The sequence below is a fragment of the Maylandia zebra genome, linkage group LG3 (assembly GCF_041146795.1).
Source record: "Maylandia zebra isolate NMK-2024a linkage group LG3, Mzebra_GT3a, whole genome shotgun sequence".
NCBI lineage: Eukaryota > Metazoa > Chordata > Actinopteri > Cichliformes > Cichlidae > Maylandia > Maylandia zebra.
In genome coordinates, this window is record NC_135169.1 from 47,156,226 (window position 1) to 47,177,283 (window position 21,058).

The 21,058-nt window shown below is 42.8% G+C and overlaps 1 protein-coding gene across 4 annotated transcripts in view; it reads left to right on the plus strand.

Moving 5' to 3' along the window:
* dock11 (dedicator of cytokinesis 11) overlaps window positions 1-21,058 on the plus strand; it is a 90,612-nt gene that overhangs the window by 31,959 nt on the left and 37,595 nt on the right. For 3 of the 4 annotated variants that reach the window (XM_004567104.3, XM_004567103.3, XM_076881957.1), the window contains exons 26-41: window positions 35-160; window positions 449-520; window positions 912-1,058; window positions 1,621-1,704; window positions 3,055-3,166; window positions 3,558-3,596; window positions 5,366-5,547; window positions 6,058-6,171; window positions 8,333-8,399; window positions 9,260-9,348; window positions 10,825-10,945; window positions 11,088-11,154; window positions 11,291-11,338; window positions 11,679-11,824; window positions 16,116-16,231; window positions 17,673-17,810. In XM_004567104.3, coding sequence (XP_004567161.2) covers window positions 35-160; window positions 449-520; window positions 912-1,058; window positions 1,621-1,704; window positions 3,055-3,166; window positions 3,558-3,596; window positions 5,366-5,547; window positions 6,058-6,171; window positions 8,333-8,399; window positions 9,260-9,348; window positions 10,825-10,945; window positions 11,088-11,154; window positions 11,291-11,338; window positions 11,679-11,824; window positions 16,116-16,231; window positions 17,673-17,810 — 1,668 coding nt within the window. The remainder of the gene's footprint in view (window positions 1-34; window positions 161-448; window positions 521-911; window positions 1,059-1,620; window positions 1,705-3,054; window positions 3,167-3,557; window positions 3,597-5,365; window positions 5,548-6,057; window positions 6,172-8,332; window positions 8,400-9,259; window positions 9,349-10,824; window positions 10,946-11,087; window positions 11,155-11,290; window positions 11,339-11,678; window positions 11,825-16,115; window positions 16,232-17,672; window positions 17,811-21,058) is intronic. The other variant, XM_012923518.3, reaches the window with a different exon arrangement.

Sequence of the window (21,058 nt, forward strand, 5' to 3'; positions counted from 1 at the left end):
GCTTTTGTTTTACTGTTCTCTCTCTTCTTCGTAGTACGTGTTTGTAACCAACAATCCTGCATCAGGAAACTCAGTGACCACTCACGAGTTGCTGGCCACAGCTGTAACAGCCACCCTCAAGCAAACTGCTGATTTCAACACCAGCAATAAACTGCTCAAGGTGCGCACTCAGTCGCGCGGATAATTCATGCATCCGTCCACACGTAGAACCAACTTTAAGCAGCAGATGGTGCAACTCTCTAAGAATGGAAACGAAGGGTTCTGACAGCAGTTGTCACCAGTTTCGAAAGAGAAACTTGTTCAACATGTAGCTGCTTGTAGGACACTACACTTCTCATGTCTCTTTTATCTCTCTTCCAGTTTCCCCTGACTCACTCTGCTTGTAATGTACTCCCATTATATTCCTAGGAAGATTGCATAATGGGTAACCTTTCGCTCTTTTCTGCAGTACTCTTGGTTCTTCTTTGAAACCATGGCAAAATCCATGGCTCAGTACCTGCAGGAGGAGAACCGCATGAAGGTTGGTAAAAAGCGTTTTTCGCTCAATAACGCTGAGCAGTTCAAGAGTTTGTAGTCTTTAACTGAAAGTCTTATGTGGACTGGATGTTGTTATAAGACCTAGTCCACATATTGTTATGTCCGCGTAACCACATGCGATGACACAAAACTCATTGTGTACTTGGCATTCTGATACCGCGAGCCTGTGTTACATCTGAGTCTTTGCCAAAAATCCTAAACATTCAGCAGCAGGCCGAGCTGCGCTGCTGTTTGCTGCTACACAGAAGTAGTTAGAGACAGTATAAACCTTTTAGTCTTATCTATATGCTGGGAATGATCTGTCTTCATAATATGGGTGGCTGTTTGACTTTAAAGTGATGCATCATTACATGCTATTCCTCCCCACTCTTTAGATGCCACGGGCCCAGCGCTTTCCGGAGAGTTTCCACCAGGCTCTGCAGTCCTTGGTGTTGTCCATTATGCCGCACATCACCATCCGCCACTCAGAAATCCCAGAGGAGGCTCGCTGCATCAACTTGAGCCTGGCGAATTTCATCAAGGTGTGAACCCCAAAGGCTAAATATGAAACCAGCTCAAAGAAGACCTGTTGCTCATTTCCAGCTGCTTATTTTTATTCATGGACTTTGCTAGAGTAGGGCCTTTTACTGGGCCTTGCTGTAGTCATTCAAGGCATCCCTTGATTTAAACAGGCTGATTTAGCTCCTTCTGATTGGCAGCCCTTCATAAGCAGACTGTTTACAACGGCAAGCTGGTGAGGCTTTGTTCTTTAAGCAGCTCTTTAAGCCTAAGATAACCATTTTAGGTACTCTCTTTGAGGCCCTTTCCTTAATAGGGATCACTGTTATTTATATATGACAGAAAATTTAAAAAACAAAACAGGTTTGCTGTAATTTTAGTTCAGGGTGTATTACGAGCCTGAACTTGTATTAGCAGTGTTGTTGTGATCCGTAAGATTATGTGTTACTGCTGTGCCTCAGGACACGACAGCGCCGCCTTTAAATGCTGATCTCAGACAAAATAGTGCATTGTTTTGTCTGAGATCTCCATCGTTTTGCATGAATTTCAGCAGCTTGTTTTCTCGTGTCTGCTTTCTCTCCTCAGAGGTGCCTGACTGTCATGAACAGAGGTTTCGGTTTCGGCCTGGTCAACCACTACATGTGTCATTTCAGCCCTAAAGATCCCAAGGTACGTGTTCCACAGAGCTGGGCAACCTCACAACGTCAGAGTGGAGGTGTAGCACATGTGTGACAACCCAAGGCTTCAATAATTCAATAATAAATAGCACATATCAATAATATTTAATTTATTTGTTCAATAAAATGTTAATAAAAGTAATTTTATGAATCATACACACTGTTATTGATTATAGCTGATGTAGTATGTTTTCTAATAAAGGTTCTATTACTTCTCAGTGAGTCAGTTCTAATAAAGCCGCTTCCTGCTCAGAGGTTTCCTGTCACGTACAAAATTTCATAAACGTATTAAACCATCTGTTGTAAACACAAGAACGTAAATATTTTACAAACCTGTGGACAAATTGTTTACAAATCTTAAAATCATATTGTTGTTTGTTAGTGAAATAAACTGAATGGATGTTTCTGAACTCAGCTTTGTGCAGGCATACTCTTCCTCTCTGAGATCAGAAATGAATTAAATGCAATATTAAACTCTTTTAGCAGCTTTCTTGTAAAACTGTGCGTTTGAAAAATTCATGCATGATTGCAATAATTATATTCGCATTAAAAATATTATTACTGATGGATTAACCATTACAGAAACATGAAAAATGAGTTATTATAGTTTTATATTTATTAGTTTTATATATATTTATATATAATTAATTTTTAATTTCATTTTAAATGTTTGTTTTTAGTTAGTTTTGAGGGCAGCTCTTCTTATTTCAGTTTAATTTTAATTGTTTGAAAATGTTTAATTTTAGTTAAGTTTTTATTCGCTTCAGTGTCACTTTGAGTCTTTATAATTATTACTGTACGGAGGGCATATGTCAGAGGCAAATTTAGGTTTTTAGGAAGTTTTTTTTTAAGTTTAAAAAAACAAAACAAAAACTAGTGAAACTACTCAAACTAGCCTAAAAAATTTTATCCAAAAAGGGGACATTTTTTCCCCCTTGGAGCAATTTATTATTGAATTTTCTTAAACACGTGCATCAGCACTGCTGCATTCTAAACATCAGTTGCACCTTTATGTTTGCAGATTCACGGCATTCATTATTTATTATTAACCACCTTAAAGGACAAAGATCTAAAGTGAACTGAAGCGTGCACTGGGGCGTTTTCGTGAGCGCCTCCACGATGTGTGTGTAGTCGCGCCCTGTCTCATGCTCACCTGTCGCTGTGTCTGATGTTGAACAGTTTCTCCCGGCCTTCTCTGTTTATGTTGTTTGGATTTGTTAGTCAAATGTGTTGCTCTCACAGACGCCCCGCCGCGGGCAGCTTTTGATGTTACATTGAGAATTCTGTTTGGCCGAAATTTGCATATTTGTGTGCGAACCGCACTCTCGCCCGTTGGCCACAGGTGCTGACCGAGATGAAGTTTGACTTCTTGATGACCTTGTGTAACCACGAGCACTTCATCCCTCTCAACCTGCCCATGGCTTTCGGGCGCACCAAGCTGCAGAGGGTACAAGGTAAGAGCGCGCTGTGTAGGCCTACTTTTTACCGCACATGTATCCACTGACCTGCTGTCACACGACCCCAGCCCCTGACCTTTTTCTGACATGCATCCACCACACTGATCCTATTAACCCACCTGATTGTTTGGCCCACAAACACACCCACACACACACACACACACACATTACATCACACCTATCCGCATTAGTCGGATCTCTGGTGAACAAGGTTTGCCAACACTTTATCGCACAACCCGTTTTACACGACACCATGAAAACAAACACTGGAGTGCGCGCTGTGGAAATGCTGCATGGATTGTTTACAGTTTTACCCCGAATGTCTTTATTTTTACTCCACCCCTCTCTGTTTTTTGTTGTTTGTTTGTGTGTTTTTGCTTGTGGTCAGATTTTATTCCGTATGCGACGGAGCTTTTTGGGCCCGTAGGTAGGTGAAGCCCACCGCACCCATTGACACCACCACGTTTGCTGACACCTTGCACATGACTGCTCCTCCTTGTCCTCACCTGCACTAACCACACCGCCGCCTAATTTTTTTCCCTCCCACCCACCCTCATAGGGCACTCATTCCCCTCACACTCGGAATAATGCTAATTCCGGGCTCTTGCCTTCATTTTCCTACCAGGGCCCGAGCCTGCGTGCTGTAGAGGAGAGCAGCTGGGCTGTTATGGGAATCAACAAATCCTCTTTTCCTAATGCTTAATTCACTTGATTGTTGTAAACACCAGTCAGAAGCATCTCTCATGAAGCTGTGGTTCTCTCTCGCTTTCCTCCGCCCGTCTGTCTCTCTGTCTGCCTGCCCGTGTCTGTCATTAGAGGAGATAATTGGAGATGGTTTCTGTTTTCCAGGCTGCACTGCCTGTGTTAATATTAACCCAGGGCTGCTGTTGAACTCCATGTCATTGTTTCTGTTGAACTTCTCATTTTTTAGTGGTCTGTTTGTTTATTTCTCTTGTCTGAATAACACCGAAAGATCATTTCCAGCAGATTTCCTGATGAATTATTCAAGTCCGCTCCGCTTTGTGTGTTGTGGAAACGTTAATGTCCTGATGAATGTGTTCCGTGAGTTTGTTGCATAGTGGTTTGGAGCGATGCACTTTGAATGATTGAATTTGCCACACTTGCTTCTATCAAACATTATAACTACTGAATAAGACACATCATATCTGCTGTGTTTGTGTCGGTGCTTGTTTGGTGCTTTTAATGCAAAGCGCTCTGAAGCATTTATCTTGCAAGGCGCCGCAAAAGAGAAACGCCAGGAAGTAAAACTCTTGAGGGCCAAGTTGTGCACTATTAAGCCAGGATGTTTTTTATTTATAGTTATTTAGTAAAAATATGCAGTCTGAGGAGAAATTAAAGGAAAAGAACAAACAAAAACAGTTCATTAGCCGGATCACTGTTTCCCTTATGAAACATTGATTTCAGCATTCGTGACTGGTCTAAAATCTCCTATATCCAATCAAAATGCATTGTTTCAAGCATGTGTTTATAATAAAATAAAGCTTATTTACTCATGCTTACTTTCAGTATGTTTCAGAACCTAATTTTATATGTCATTCTATCGTGTTTTAAGGGTGTGAGAAAATGTGGGAATATCACTTCCTGGCCGATGAGACGACAGAAAAGAATAACCTCACCAGTAGTTCTAGGAACCCAGTTGTAACTCCCAGAATATCCAAAAAAATCTTTTTATTTGGGATTCCCGTTTTTTTTTGTCATTCACTCTTGCAGCTTGTCCACAGTTTCTGTCCTTTCCAGCCTTCAGCTGCCTTTACTGGGTTTTGCAGGGCTGGATGATGCTGGGCTGATTCTATCATGCTAACCTTTGTTTCAATAAAATTTTGTTCCCATTTTTCCTGTTAATAACTAACAATAGTTAAATGTGTCGTGCAGACTTTTTGTGGTTTGAGAAGTGAAGCATACCAAATGAAGTTCAGAGCACTGCCCTAAGGGGCCTAAAGTGTGCTAGCAGAGTGTGTTACACAGCTGCTGAGGTCGAGGATTTAGGCTTTCCCTTTAACATCTGCAGCTTACGTTGTTACATTATAGACTGATTGCTCACAAGGAAAAAAATGTTGTAAGAAGTCGATTCAATTAGATTGGAAACGGATTTTTACCAGACCAGAATTTACTGTTAGGAAATTTCACTTCAGCTCATCCTGATGCTCTCTCACTTCCTATTTGGCCCAATCACAGAGCAGAGTCTGGAGTTCAGTTTGACGGAGGAATACTGCCGTAACCACTTCCTGGTGGGGCTGCTGCTGAGAGAGGTGGCTGACGCCTTGCAGCAAGCGCCCGAAGTGAGGCAACAGGCCGTGGGCATCCTCAAGAACCTTCTTATTAAACACGCCATGGATGATCGCTACACCGCTTTCAAGGTTAGGAGCATGCAAACAGAAAGGAACTAGCAGAGGCAGGATGAGCAGGAATGTGGACGGAGAAAAGGGCAGAACAATGATTTATTGTTCTCAACGATTCTGTTTGGGAACAATGCAAAATAACAATGAGTTCCAATGATTAAAGTATTTGATTTGGCATTTACACAATACACACCTGCATTAAAAACAACGCCTATCTTAGAAACAAAAGTCTGAAGAGTCTGAATAAGAAATAAAGGAGACATTGTTTAATGTGTAATACATCAATCATCAACAGAGGCCAAATGTCCTACCAAGTGAGCTCAGCATTTTTACCCATAAAAGTAAATGAAGTATGTGACACAGGTCACCACCTGTGCATACCTTTCTATTTTAGTTTAGATAAGATTGTCTCTTATGCAAACCACCTAAGTTAGAGTGCAGCCACAGAAAGGTAAGGGCAATGTGTAGCTAACATTAACCTACAATAATCATCTCCTTTTACTTGTTTTCAAATGTTTATGGTTTCAGAACCAGCAGGCCAGGATCTGTTTGCTGTACCTCCCACTTTATGAGCTGCTCTACCAGAACTTGAAGCAGCTTTCCGCTCAGCCTCTCATCTCCAGTCCTGGGCTGGGCCTAAACGTGAGTCACCTCACAACGCTCCTTTTCTTGGGGATTTCTGTGATGTAACTCAAAGTCAGTTTCACATATGAATTGGCTGTTGTGCTGTAAGATCTTCAGTCAGGCATAGACTTATTCAGAAGGAGTGGTTGTTGTAATTCAATGGAATCATGAAGCATACTGTACAGTATGTACCAGTCTATTTTTATGACCGTGTTTATCAAAATAAAAATCTGATTTCATCTATAATTAGGGCCTCATAAGTTTCTCAGTTCAGTTCAAAAAGTCTCATTTACAGTTTTCCAGTTTCAAATAATTAGTTGCAAAATCCTTAATATGACAGCTACTTGTCGTATGAAGTACTAAACAAAGCCAGATACATGATGTAAAATCGAGGTAAGGAATCTTGAATTTTTCTCCAGCACGTGTCCAAACTAGCCTGTCTGACAGGACTGAAAATGACAAATGAATTAAAAAGGTTAGTTTACCTGTGCTATACAATAGGGCCCAGCCTACTGTGCTGTCGCTGTTGACCTGTTTTCAGTTCAGCAACATTGTGAGGCCTCTTGGTGGATGTGGAGTGAAAATTCAAAATGTTAATGCGAATGCAAAGGTAGAGTCTTAACACCTGGCTTGAAACCGTCTGCCAAGGACCAGCGTGGCCTGCAAAGCTTGGTTTTGGAGTGAAATTAGCCTCAAAAGGTTTACAAATGTGCGTGTGGTCTAATCCACAAACACAAGCTAACATTTACAAATGTTTACAATGATTTGTGTGCACATTTTTGAGTGCTAACAAATGTATACTCCAAACCGCACACAAATACAGAGCAATTCAAACACAACGCTATTTTGAAAAATTGATGGGAGACGGGAAACACCAGGGTAACAAGTCACAGCTGAAACTGATCAACAGCAATGAGACAGGGGAGGCAAAACTACACATCAACAAAAATATCAAAACACCAAACAGCGAGTGAGAGTTAACAGGGAAACACGGGAGGGGGGGATATAAACTGAAGGTCCAGGGATCAAAGAAACAGACGTATTCATCTTTCTGATGTCCTGAAACTCAAAGTGGTTGTTACAAAGATAGCTGAAGAAAGATCCCCGACTTGATCCCAGGACAAATACTCTCTGCCAAATCAAACATGCAGAGCTACCCGCTTTGGTGACCTCCTGTGGATAAGAGAGTAGTCAAAAGTAGCTTTTAGCTTTATTATTTGTTTTCCTTGGCAGATGACTTTAATGTCATGTAGTTTGAAGGAGCACGTTTCAAGAAGACTGCAAACCCCACCCATATGGAAAAGATATATATAAATCTTATAAAGTTTGTATCTGTCTTGTGTGAAACTTGTATGAAAAGCATATAAGAGTGAAAACAGATATAAGATCCCTTGAAAAATTATATAATGAAACTTGTATGTTTTGGATACTTACTAAAACAATATATGAAAGTAATGAGAAAGTGGCCACTTTCATGAGTAAATCACATATAAGTTTTTACTATTTCTTTTCCATATGGGCAGTGTCGCTGACGCCACTCCAGTACTGGGATTACTAGCATTACTAGCCGGAGCTTCACAACTATTCCATCCCAGGGAAGTGATCATAAGACAAAATCTTGCAGCATGAACTCTGACCCGCAGTGGGCACACATTCATGGGATCCTACAGACTATAAAAGTTTTAATGTCAGTCTCTCTATTTTAGATTCAATTCAGTTGTTGCCAAATAGTGTACCGTGGTGCCAAGTGCAGTGGATTTTGTGAAAACTGGTCTGGTCTGGTATACAGATCAGTTAAAACCCAGTGCATTTACAAAAATGTACAGCAATTATTTTGGTAATTACTGTTAATTTAGGGCAGCTGTAGAATAATAAATTGGTGGTCCAATAGATGTATTAAGCACCGTACGTGCTGGGAATCCCTCCTGTGTAATGCAGGAATTCTCAGACTGAGTGAGTAAACAGTAAAAGATTGCTCCGAGGAAGCTAAAGTGGCACAATACATTCCGAACAAAGGTGCCAGAACTGATACGTTTTGTTTTCACCGTTAAAATATTTCCTCAAATTGCAGGAAATAGAATGTCGAACATCTGCTCTTGGTCTGATTATAATATTCGGAATGTGCCAGCTCACCTCTTTGCAACACAGTTTTCACTCGCTCCATCTTGTGGTTGGCCAGGGCTCCAGAGATGACCTAATATCCACAGACATGAGGAGGATCAGCACAGCGATCGAGAAAGAGCACGGTGAGTAGAGAACAATAGAAACCGTACATATGGCGTCTTCCTGTTTACGTTATTCATTATGATAGAAACATATGGCTTCAACACCCACTGATCCATTAGCAGCACTCTGTCTGAAAGCAGCAGCTGTTGGCCAGACAGACATCAAACTTCTTAGCCAATCCTACAACATTTCTAGTATTTTATTCACTACCAACATGATGTTGAAATCAGATGAATAAGATCGGTATCAAACAGAATCCTCGAAAACCCAGTGAACGTGGGTGTTTTACTGAGTTATAGCAGCTGCTCATTAGGTCAAATACACGTTGACCTGAGAAGATTGGGAGGCTAAACTGTTTTTATTCTTCGAGACCAAAAGGGTTAAATGTTTAAAACAGGGACCACGTAGTCTTGCATTTCGGTAGCGTAAACAGGCCAAAATGGGCAGATTGAAAGTAAACAAATATGAAAATCAAAGCAGCAGAAGCAACAATGTAATCATCTGTAGTCTCAAGTAGAAAGCCTTTGTTTATTCCAGAAAAGGAGTTCATTAGCTTCTTATTCCCTGGTGACACAACAAGGGTTGTGTTCTCAGACATCACGATGCTGGACTACTGTGTACAATGATGTTCACAGGCTCAATGGAATGAGTAATGGTGTGTTGTTCCTGTATAGCATATTGGCCCAAACATTTCCTGAGAGTCCTGACGTAAGAATGGTTTCATACGTTTTTATTTAGAATTATGAATTTGTTTAATTTTATTGGAAAATATAAAGAATTTTCCACTAGGAGCTACTGTTAGGAAGCTTTGTGAATACGAGACATGGAGTGTAGCCAAATCTGCAGTCTTTGGACCCCAACAAACCTATTTTGGTTGCAGGTCAGCCAACTCAGAATGGCCACGTTGTGAGGAGGGAAGACTCCAGAGGCTCTCTATTTATGGACCCAGGAACACCGGACAGCAATGAGGTGAGGTAACATTTCATTTTAGCCCAACAGGTTAAACATATTTAGGGCAGATTGTCAGTCAGTTCATTTTTAGATAAATAAACTTTGTGGTTTCTCTAAGTTCCAGAAAACCGACAAGCTGGACACTGGTTTGTTCTTCTTTGTTTTTTCCCTTACCTGGAATGTCATTCAGAAATGTCAGTTATGCTGAACTGTTGACATCAAGACAAGTCTGACAATGTCTGATTATCACGGTTTTGCGTTGCAGCCCTGAAACTTTTTATATGCATTTTTAAATACTTCTAAGAATGCAGTCTGAGCCCTTTGGAGTCACCTCACGGAAGCACTTCTGAAACACTGTGCGGGAAACCTAAACATAGCGTATGCAAAGCAGCCTTGAAACATGCGATATGCAAATTTCGGTTTAAGTGTTTTGTTCACTGGTAGGTTTGTTGTCACTTCCCAAATCAGGAAATTCTAATTAGTTCTGAAGTGCTCAAACTTTTGCGCTGCTTTGTTCCACTTTAACATTTTACTCACTGGACGTGGGCTTCGTGTAGGCCACGTACACACACGGCCTCGGCGTTACATCTGAAGCCTTCACGGCTCACTTTCTGGCAATGATGTTAAAAAGCAGCTGCATGTTACTTTTGGACAATGGCGGTGTCTTCTCAGCAGGAAACCTCTGTAAACTCAGAGCCAACATAAACTCTTCTCCTGCTCTTCAACCATGACTCATTTGGGAAACGTGTGACGTGGCTTGTACTGGAAAACGCCACCTTCATGTGAACCAGCGATCATTCGCGTTTCGCTATGAGATGCCAGATGAGCAGGCGCCCGTGCTTACAATTCAGTCGCAACGTGAGAAAGTGCTAGTCATGTGGATTTGACCTGTAAATGACAGTTAGATGAAACCCCTGACAGATTGAAGAAAAACACATAATGACGTTTAAACAGAAAAAGCACTCTGAAGCTATATTGTCCCCCTAAGGCCAAGGTGTAAAGACAAGTGAAAAATGAATAGGTTCTTCCTTTTCTCCGTCTCCTTCTCGCCTCCAGGACTGATGACATTCTGCTCAGTGGTTTTTGTGCAATTTTGCTCTAAATTTAGCTTTTCTGCTGGTTTATCTGTAAATCTGTATATTTTTACATCCACGATTCACCTCATCAGCATAATTCTAAGAATTGTTTCTTGTCACTGCTTTGTGTAATCAAAAGCAATAACATGTTTGTTTTGTGTGTTTGCTGATAAGAGATATTAATTGCGAAAGCAACCTCTCACATACTGTTTGCGCTCAGGATTTTTTTTGGTAACAAAGGTTTCATCAGTGAGCCTGTCCTCAAGTCTGGGTTTAAATAAATCATTCTCCTTCTGTAAAATACGACCGTTTAGATCCTCTGACACTCAAAGATTTTCCTCTAGTGCTGGTCCTAACCAAACAGGAAGTAGGAGTGCTTTAAAATGAGTTAACGAGCGTTTTCTGTGTGTTGTTCCAGCTGCAGAGACGCGCCTCAACCATGAGCAGCAGCACCATGCCTCCTATCGGCAGACTGGGACAATATGAAATCAAAGGCCTACTGTTCTCTTTCCTGCACATCGCCAAGACCTTGTCAGAAGGTCAGTGAGGCTCTATAGCCACAGTGCACATCACTTACTCAGAACGTGACTCGGCTACCTGTTCTGCTATTTCTGACAGTGATCGCTCTGGGGGACTAAAACCATATAGCCAAGTGTGTCCACTTTGTCTTTTTGCCCACAGACACTCTGATGGCCTACTGGAACAAAATCAGCCCTCAAGACATCATGAACTTCCTCAGTTTGCTCGAGTGAGTAGCTAATGAAACAACAGCCATATGTAAATATTAAACAAAACTATACGTGTGTTTTAACTGCTCTATCAGTCTTGTGTCAACATTCTAAGTGGATGCAAAAGGCGCTTCGTGCTTCATGTTTTCTCCGCAGGGTCTGTCTGGCTCAGTTCCGTTACATTGGAAAGAGGAACATCGGCAGGTAAGGCTGGAAAACAAAGCTGCGCCTTTGTATTGTGTGTCATATTTACCTTATCTGTCAGCGCCTGAAATTTGAAACCCAAATAAATTTAGTTGAGTTTTAAGGAAGCAAGGTGCCAGGTCATGTTCCAATGAAATACACCTTTACTCCTCTCTTTTTTTAAATGTATTAAAATGTTCTGTTTGGTATTAATCAGCTTGTGTCGATCTTTTATTAATTATCAGGTATTAACATATTTGTTATATATCGTAATACATCCAGCTCAGTGAGAGTTACAGGAACAGGGTCTTATGTTATTCCTCTTCCTCCTTCCTTCTTGCTCCTGTTATTATCGATATAGGAGCCAGGACGCATGTGTGTCGAAGCTGTTCTCGTCAGGTGGAAAGTCTCAGACAATGCCACCCATGCGCTGCAACCGTGCCAGCCTCATGCAGAGCAAGATACACCAGTTCAACACCATGGAAGCCTCCTTCACACTCAACATATGTAAGCACTCCCACTAGTTCACATGCAAAACGTCAGGTTGCAAAACACTTCACATCTAAGATTCCTAGAAATTTACAGGAATTGAAGTCGTAATGGAACAGTTAATTCTGCCAGCACCGCACTAATCGTCAAGAAATCATGCGGGTAAAGTGATATAGATTGCATTTGTGTTCCAGCCGAGGGAGTCTGCATACAGTTGAGGTTTGCACAGGAATATTTCATATGAAAGACAATAATTCCACAACCAATGATTTGTTTGTTAAAGATTAGGCTTGCAGAAAGATTCACAGGAGAATCTGGAGAGAGGCGGTTACATTCCTAATGTGGCACGCCTAGTCTGTAGTGACAGTCCTTATTATCCTTATGTTCACCTTTTCTGTTGAAATGAAAGTGTTTAATTTAAGAAATGTATGAATGTGAAATTATTAGTTTTGTTATTGTTTTATTTGGTATTATTTGAGGACACAAAAATCTATAAGTAGTAGAATCAGATGCAAGGAACTGGAGGCAACTGGAGCTACAATAGAGCATGCACACTAACACTCCCATCACATCATAAACCAAGTGCACGTTCCAATTTTGGCATTAAAAAGATAAAAAATGTTCTGTCTCAACCTCTGTCATGTGAGTGCTGCTGCATCACTGCCTGTTGCTTCAATCCTTCCACCACACCAGCTCCACGTGTAGGCTCTGGTAGGATGTTTGCTGGTCACGCTCCAATTTGTGTGTCATATTTGCTGGTGCAATGAGTAGTTGAAAAAGTGTGTCAACAACCTAACTGTTCAGCTCTTCTCTGTGCATGTGGACGAGGAAAAAGAAAACTTCTTAGTATGACACTAATTTCCCTGTAATCAAAAGGAATTTAAATGTATTTTATTTACAAGGTAATTAAGATTTTCCTGCAAATACTTAATACTACCAGTCAGGTTTTTACTGGAAACAAATAGTTAAACTAATTTAAAGTAAATTTTAATAGTCTGTAAGTAATACTTCTTTATTATTTGGTAATTTGTGGAAAAAACAACAGCATTTTCCCATCTTACCCTGTTGTAGGCTGTATTATGAAGGGGTTATTGTATAAGGTCACATAGGCCTGCAAATGTAAACTGGTAAAGAAGAACAGCCCTTCTCACATTTACATTGGTAAAATAAAAAGACAGTTGAATGATAAATAATAAATGCACATCAGCATAATGAATTAAATAAAGTTGTAAAAAGGCAAGATTACGATTTATGATTATTTACATTTTTCTACAAAATTAGCATGAAATTGTACACTACTTAAAATTATTTACAGTATAGTCATTTCTTTGTTTCCTGTAAAAACCTGACTTGTTATTCTAGTGCCTCTACCTTTAGGTATTTATAGGTAAATGTAATTACATTGTAATTTCAAATAACATTGGTTGAAATGACATTTGATTACAGGGGAACTACGCTGTTAGTCGCCGACCATATTACAAAGTGCTACTTAAAGAACTATTAGAAACTATCAGTTCTGTTGCAGAGCAGCAGTTTCTCAACCGTGTGACCACTGATTTCACAAGTGCTAAAGTGTGAAAATCACCAAAGAAAATTGTATCTGTGAATCGTCAGAAGAAGGTCTTTTTAGAACATGAATCCACGTGTGCATCTACATCCCCCTAACCTGGGGGATGTGGCCATGACCTGGTTAGGAGCTCTGGGGGCTCTTGGATGGTGTTTTCCTTGTGGCTGCATACAGCGGAGATGGGGGAGGGTCTGTGCTGGCGGACGTTGGTTACTGGCCTGGTAGCCTGGCTGCCCCTGGGAGGGTCCGGGACGGGCGTGGAGGCTTGGGGGTCTGGGGGTGCTCCGTCCCCCGGTCTGGGGTGCTGGCCGGGCCTTGGGCTTGGGGGCTTGGGTCCTGGCTGTTGTGTCGCCGGAGCAGTGGGCAGGTGGGTGCAGGGGGGCTCAGCCCCAGTGCAGGGGACCTCTGGTGCATCGGCCCAACTAGGGGGCTCTCTAACTGGTGGGGAGGTTGTTATATCTTTGCAGGTGGTCACCTCACTACAGGAGCTCACTCTGCAGGTGGGGGGAGAGATATAGGAGAGGTGGAGAATGAACTCAACCTGTCTGTGCAGTGTCTATTTGTGTCTGTCTACACGTTGGGTGAGTGCCGAGTATTTGGTTGTGCATATGGGGTGGGAATGCACGTCTGTGTCCGCGTGTGCCTGTTCGTCTGTGTCTATATGTCAGGTTGGGTCTTAGACTCGAGCTCTCTGGGTACATCTCAGGCCCTCTAAAGTACGCAGGCCTATCTCCCCTCACCACACTCCCTGCCGGTGGCTGATGCCCTCAGACGTTGGTGTGTTGGTGGTCCTTGTCGTCTGGGACTGGGCGCTCATGTATGTACCGGCTCACTCCTGGTGGCCGATTGGCGGGGCCGGGCGCCTGTGGCCCGGCTGGGCTCCTTCCGAGGGGTGGGGGGCCCTCAGGCCTCTGGCCTCTGGGCCTGAAGCTCGGTCCTCTCTGGCACAGCTGGCTGCCGGCAGAGCCCGCGGGCACACCACTGCAACCCCCTCTGGCCTCTGCTCCGTAGCTGCGGGGTGACCTCTCCTTTGGGGCTCTACTCAGCTCTTCCCAGGAGGGTGGCATGGTTCCCCCCCTTTGGTGGTCCTCCTTGGGTCCTTGTACTCTGGGGCCTCTGGATATCTGGGGCCTGGATCTCTTCCATACCTGCTTCATACCCTGGAGGACGGGGCTGTGGCTCCCCACACTCCCTAGCAGATCGTTACATGGAGAAACCTTTGGAATACAAGCGTGCTGATCCACACAGGTGTACACATGGGTGTTCACAGACGCGGACTACAGCTTTCTTGGCTGCTGCCTCAAAGCACATTGTGCGCTGTCTATCTTGCGTGCTGCACAATATCGTTTATTATTTAGTATCTACTGTTATCTACTGCTAGCTAGTTTATTGTGATGGTGCCGTTTTTTTTATTATGTTGCTCTTTGTTGTTTGCTTTCTCTTCTGTTTTTTTTCTCCATACAGGTGATCCAGGTGTTTTGTTTGTTTGTTTGTTTGTTTTTCTTTCTTCCCCCCCTTCTCACCATCTCTTCTCCCCTTTGGTTTTCTTTCTCTCCCTCTCTTTCTTTCATTCTCTCTCCCTGTCCTATCCCCCAGTCATGTCTGTCCCGTTTGTAGCAACTGAAAATAAAATAAATTCATAATTATAATAAAGGTCAATCAAATGGACCAATATGGCAAGGCCATGATGATCCACTTGGCTAAAGATCCAAACGGGACACAAAAAAAAAAAAAAGAAAAAAAAAGATGTGTTGTCAGCGAGATGAAGAGCGTAAGAACTGAGGGATGACAGGGGGTATATGCGCAGGAGGGGCTGTGTGTATGTCGTCACAGATCATCCACCTTAAAGGCGTGAATAAAGGTTTCTTCAGCCAGGAAATGCAAGGGCACGATATCCCATACTTATGTGTTGTACCGAGTGAATCGACTGAAAGGAAACAGTTCATCATGGGTTGAAATGCCGCTCCTCCAAGACAGAGCTAGCCAACTGACTCTCAGGCTGTGCTTTCTAAACAGACATTATCTTGAGCCACTGACCGCAGTATGTCGAGCTCTAAGGCCTCTCTGGTCTTCACGTAATGGATTTGCAGCAATGCTAGATTAATGCAACAGTGTGTAGAATCACCACGGAAAACGCTGTTGCAGAAAATAAATGGGCGCGTTCACCCGCATACAAACAGGGATTTTCTTTGCTGCATCTTAATCTTAAACATAAAATCCTCTATAAAAAATTCTCTGTGGCTTTAATGCAGTGTTTGCTGTTTACAGGATTCTCAAAAGATTTGCATGTAATAACCTGTGTATAAAATGATTGTACATGTACCCTATAGACTGATGTGTCACATGTGTTTTCCTTGTTATTTTGCACTTTACCGAGAAACAAGTTGTTCTTATCTCTGGCTCTATGCTAATAATGAAAAATGGACTTGCGCTGGATGTTATGTTCTTTAATAACATTTGGTACCTACTAGGAGTATCTTAAACAAGATGTAATTACATGTTGATTTGTGCAATTAAATCAGTCAATGAAGCATTTGCCTAATGAGCTGTATGTAAATTACCATTTCAAAGCAAGCAGGAAATCAGCAAACACAACAATACTTAAGAATAACTTTGCAGTCATCAGTATTTTCTGGATAAAAGGGTTACAATTAGAATCTGTTCTACACCACAATGTGAACCATTAGCATGCACAGCACCTCAGGATTTCTTTATGTCTCCATGTGTGTTTCTGTGTTTCAGGGGCAGGGCTGTCAGAAGCAGAAATCCACCATCAGGCCCTGCTTGAAGGCAACACCTCCACCGAGGTCTGCCTCAGCGTCCTGGACATCCTGAGTCTGTTCACTCAGTGTTTCAAGGTAAGCACTGCACACACAGTCCAACCAAGATGGTAGATAAGCTTTTAAAGTGATTCAAATGTCACTGAGTCCTTAAATAAGTGATGTGCTTGTTATGAAATTTTGAGTCAGCCTCCGTGATGTTTAAGAGGTTTTCAGCTCTTAATAACACTCAGAGAAATCTTAATATGTATGCTCATCTTTTCTTTACATATTTCTGCAAGTCACCCGAGTAAGTGCTGAGTCTGATGTTGTCTAAATGAACGATTTAAAAAATGAACACATTTTAAACAGTTTTCTGTTATCTTTGTTTAACCTTTCGTGGCTCTGCCTGCTCCACTCTGTGTGTAGCGGGACACACACACTTTTGCCTTTTATGTCTTAGTGAGGACATCTAATTGACATAATGCTTTCACTAGCGGCTTACCCTAACCATCAAAAATGAATGCATAACCCTAACCCCTAGCATAAATCGAATCATAACCTAACAGTAACCACATTTTGAGCCTCAAAAATGTGTTCAAACTTGTGGGGCCTGGAATTTGGGCCCATTTTTTGTTGTCGTTGTATTTATGAGAGGCTATTCAAGCATTTAAAGCTCCTTCGAGTTTAACCATCACTCCTGAGTGCCAAGCTAAACCCAAGTCCTAGTCTTGACCTCATGCTTCACAGTGGATGGATGTCTTTGCTGGATTTGTGGAGCTAATTTTTTCATCCTTCATGCAGGTTCATATCATTCTGGGAGAGTTTGATTCTCTGTTTTATCGGCTCTGCCTTTGTTTGACGTCACAGCTTCCTCAACTGCTCGGTGTTGTTTAACGCAGCTTACCTAAAGACAAAAAAACAAACCCAAACACCAGACTTGGTCCTTTTGCTTATTATCCTTAAGTGGAGATATGCTTTCGAGACAGTTCTGGACCCCAGCCAGCCTACTGAACATCTGGTGTTGTTCTCAAGTAGTCCTTTGGGGAGGATGGAGTGAAGTTGGACATATTTAGATGTCATTCTTTTTATTTGTTGGCAGCTGTTGTCTGGCTGGGTTTTTCTCAAGAAAGTTGCAACCAACAACCTACGCAATTCACATTGCCACATTACAAGCAGGCTCACATATAGAAGCTTTTATTGGGTGTATCCTCATGCTCTAGCTGTGGGTTTTTTTTCGAAACAGTAACTTTATCAATGGCTTCATCTGATGCGAGCATGAGTACTGATACTGACACTGGATCCCAAATTGTAGGGTCCCGAAATTGATGGGACACAGTAAAAATCAGCCGCTGCCATCAGTCGTTGTCATCTCGTTTGCTTTTAGTCGATGAGAACAGAATGAGATGCGCCTAAAACGTCATCAGCATCGTTCAGCTCATAAATCTGCTCACACATCAACAGTGATGTAGGAAATTGATGAATATAGTTTGCACTGATATTTTGTGCATCTATTCTTGTGTGTGTGTGTGTGATTCAGAACCAGCTGCTGGACAGCGACGGTCACAACGCACTGATGAAGAAGGTGTTTGACGTCTACCTGACTTTCCTCAAAGTCGGCCAGTCAGAAGCTGCCCTCAGACACGTGTTCGCCGCTCTGCGTGCTTTCATTAACAAGGTATGTGTTCACATTCGTACGAAGTGTTGCTGCAGTAGTAAAATCAGTATGACTCAGATGATGCCTGGAGCAGGTAAACATGCTGTGTTTTTGATGACCGGAGCTGATATACATTTTTGTTTTTGTTTTTGCCGCTGCCTAAAAAACTTTCCACTGTGAACAATGAGATGAGTGAGATGTCTGGTTCCAGCCTTCACACAGACGTTCTCTCTCATTCCATCTAATAGCTAAAAAAAACCCATAGGTCACACTGCTCCAATAAAGTAACCTGGCTTTTCAGTGTTTCTCGTGTTTTCTGCCTCGTTCCCAGCCACTGGCTAGAAAAATGCTCTGAAATGTATCTAATAGGGCTGCCACAAACGATTATTTTGATAGTCGACTAGTCACCGATTATTTTTGCGATTAGTCGACTAATCAGATCATCATCCACTGGACGTAAAACGTACAGCTTATTGCACCAGCAGCATCTGCTCTTATATAACTATCATTAGCTTACAGCTTTAAGTGTTTAAGGTCTGTGCTAACTAAAAATAAAGACAAGATGATAGTTTATTAAATTTTAATGAAATCTGCAGATTGTTTCATTGGAGTTTAATAAACTCAGCCGTCTGCTCCTTGCTATCTAAAATATAACAGGACACCGCAGTATATTCTTGAGCATCTCACACTTCTGATAATCAGCTGTCTGCTTGACGTTTATTCAGCTGTGTAAAAACTAACTTTAATCTCAGACAAACTGATTTACTCAGGAACAAATAAAATACTGAAAAAAGCCAAACAATAACATTTTAAGTTATCCAAGTGACTTATATATGTTTAACCTGAGTAGCGAAAGACGGCGGTGGGTTTGAAAACGATTTGCCCGGAGTCCGGTGTTCTCACCGGCTCTAGTGAGCCTTGAACCCCAGCTAGCTATCGAGCTGGTGGGTAACAGACGTCTCCGAAAATGTCTTGATAAACTGAGCAGATATTTGAAGTTTGCACAGCTACATTCTCGCCTGAAAACATCTTAAAACTTTATTTTGTGACCCAGAAAGAATAATAAGAGTAATATTAAAGCTAACTAGGTGCCGCCAATGTTGGAAACTGAGCAGGGCCACCCTATGAATTCTGGGATAGGTTGGGCCACGAAGTATACACCCGACCCATCCTTCATATCTGGAGAAATGAAGGGCGCATTTGTCGGGCGCATTTGTCGGAGTCTTCAAATTTGGACAGCCTTCGTCATGTCGCTGTAACGTAATCGGCCTACAAATGCGGGCAGAGGAGGATGCGGTTTCTGACTTTGGACACAGCTACGACACAGGAGTTGCTTCTTCTTCGGGGTTTAACGGCAGCTGGCATCCTTGTACATGCAGTGCTGCCATTTTTCTGTTTCAGTCCGTTATTACACTCTTAAATCCTGCCACTTATTCCTCTTACAAAGCTTCAAACGACGCGTCGACTATTAAATTAGTCGTCGACGATTTTGATAGTCGACTAATCGTGGCAGCCCTAGTATCTAATTGAGTATTTCTCACTGTTATGTTGCATAGAAATGAGCTTCAGCACAACTCACTCAAAAGCTGCTGAGGTAATAAAGGTAGGTCCCAAGGGAGAGAACAACCCTCTTCCTAGAGTTATCATATCAGCAGTGTCAGTGTCATGTGGGTTAATTAAGTGATGAATCAGAGAACAGCAGCGGTGAAGACTTTGTTCTGGCGTGCTTCCTCCTGTTACAGTTCAAGCATTAAAGGTTAGCCTCTGCAAATAGTAACTATCCGAACATGAACACTTTAAACACTCGTGCTTGGATCAGGCGAATAGTCGTCTGCAAATTGATTACAGTGTGTACAGGTTCATTAAAATGTCAAACAATGAGGTTTGTGAGATTCTAAAACCAATAAACTGCTCTTTGATTTCTTTGTAGTCCAGGTTTCCTGTGTCAACAGATTTTGCGCACAAACTGTCAAGGCTCGGCTGTGTGGCAGGCAGGAGGAGGACCCAAAATGCAAAACTCACACACACACGGGGATGAACTCAAAAAGCAGCTTTATTGCTGACCAAAGATAATAGGAGATACAAAACTAAACTGGGAAAAACTAACATAAAGCTCACCAGGAAACACGGGGGAATCACACACAGCATGAGGGACGACGTCACGCTGAACAGAGGGAGACGCAGACAGAAATACACAGAGGGTTAACGAGGAAAGTGGGAACACACGGGGAACACAGGTGACACTGATAATCATAACGAGACAGGGCGGGGTGAACTGAACATGACATGTACGGGCGTGAGAGTCACAAAGTAAACAGGAAGTGCACAGAGGTTCAGACAGGAGGAGAGAGAGAGCACGGGGAAAACACAGACATAACGGGCTGGGAAAACATGAAACAACCACAAAGGGAGACGAGGGCTCATAAATACATAGAGGGCACACAGGGGGAAGAGAGAGCACGGGGAGAACTTAGACATAATGGGCAGGGGAAACATGGAATAAAACATAAGGAGAGACGAGGGCTCACAGATACACAGAGGGGCACACAGGGGGTAAAAGCCATGAAGGGAAAACACTTAGGGAACAACACAACAGGGCAACTCAGAAAACATGGCCTAAGCAAGGAACAAAATACAAACATACAAGAAAACTAAGAACACTGGGCCAACATGGCCCAGGACCATGACAGTACCCCCCCCCCTCAAGGGCTGGCTCCAGACAGCCCAAACACAGAAAAACAAAACCAAACAGAAAACAACCCAGGGCGGGCGGCGGGGGCCCAGGACAGAGGGCTCGGAACAGAAAACAAAAGAAGAGCACAGCAAACACCGGAGCCCAAGAAAACAACCCAAACACAGAGCAGTTCAGGGGGCCGACCATGCGGAAGGCAACGGCGGAGACGTGGCAACGGCGGAGACGTGGAAACAGTTCAGGAGGCCGGCCGTGCGCAGGGCAACGGCGGCGACGTGGAAACAGTTCAGGAGGCCGGCCGTGCGCAAGGCAACGGCGGCGGCAAAGGAGACAACGGAGCAGTTCAGGAGGCCGACCGCGCGGAAGGCGGAGGCGGCGGCGAAGGAGCAGTTCAGGGGGCCGACCGCGCGGAAGGCAGTGGCGGCCCTCCAGTCCCAGGCGTGCTGGCCATGGCCTGGTGGGCACAGGACCAGACGAGGCCGGACCAGACGAGGACGAAGACTCGGAGGCCGGACCAGACGAGGACTCGGAGGCCGGACCAGACGAGGACTCGGAGGCCGGACCAGACGAGGACTCG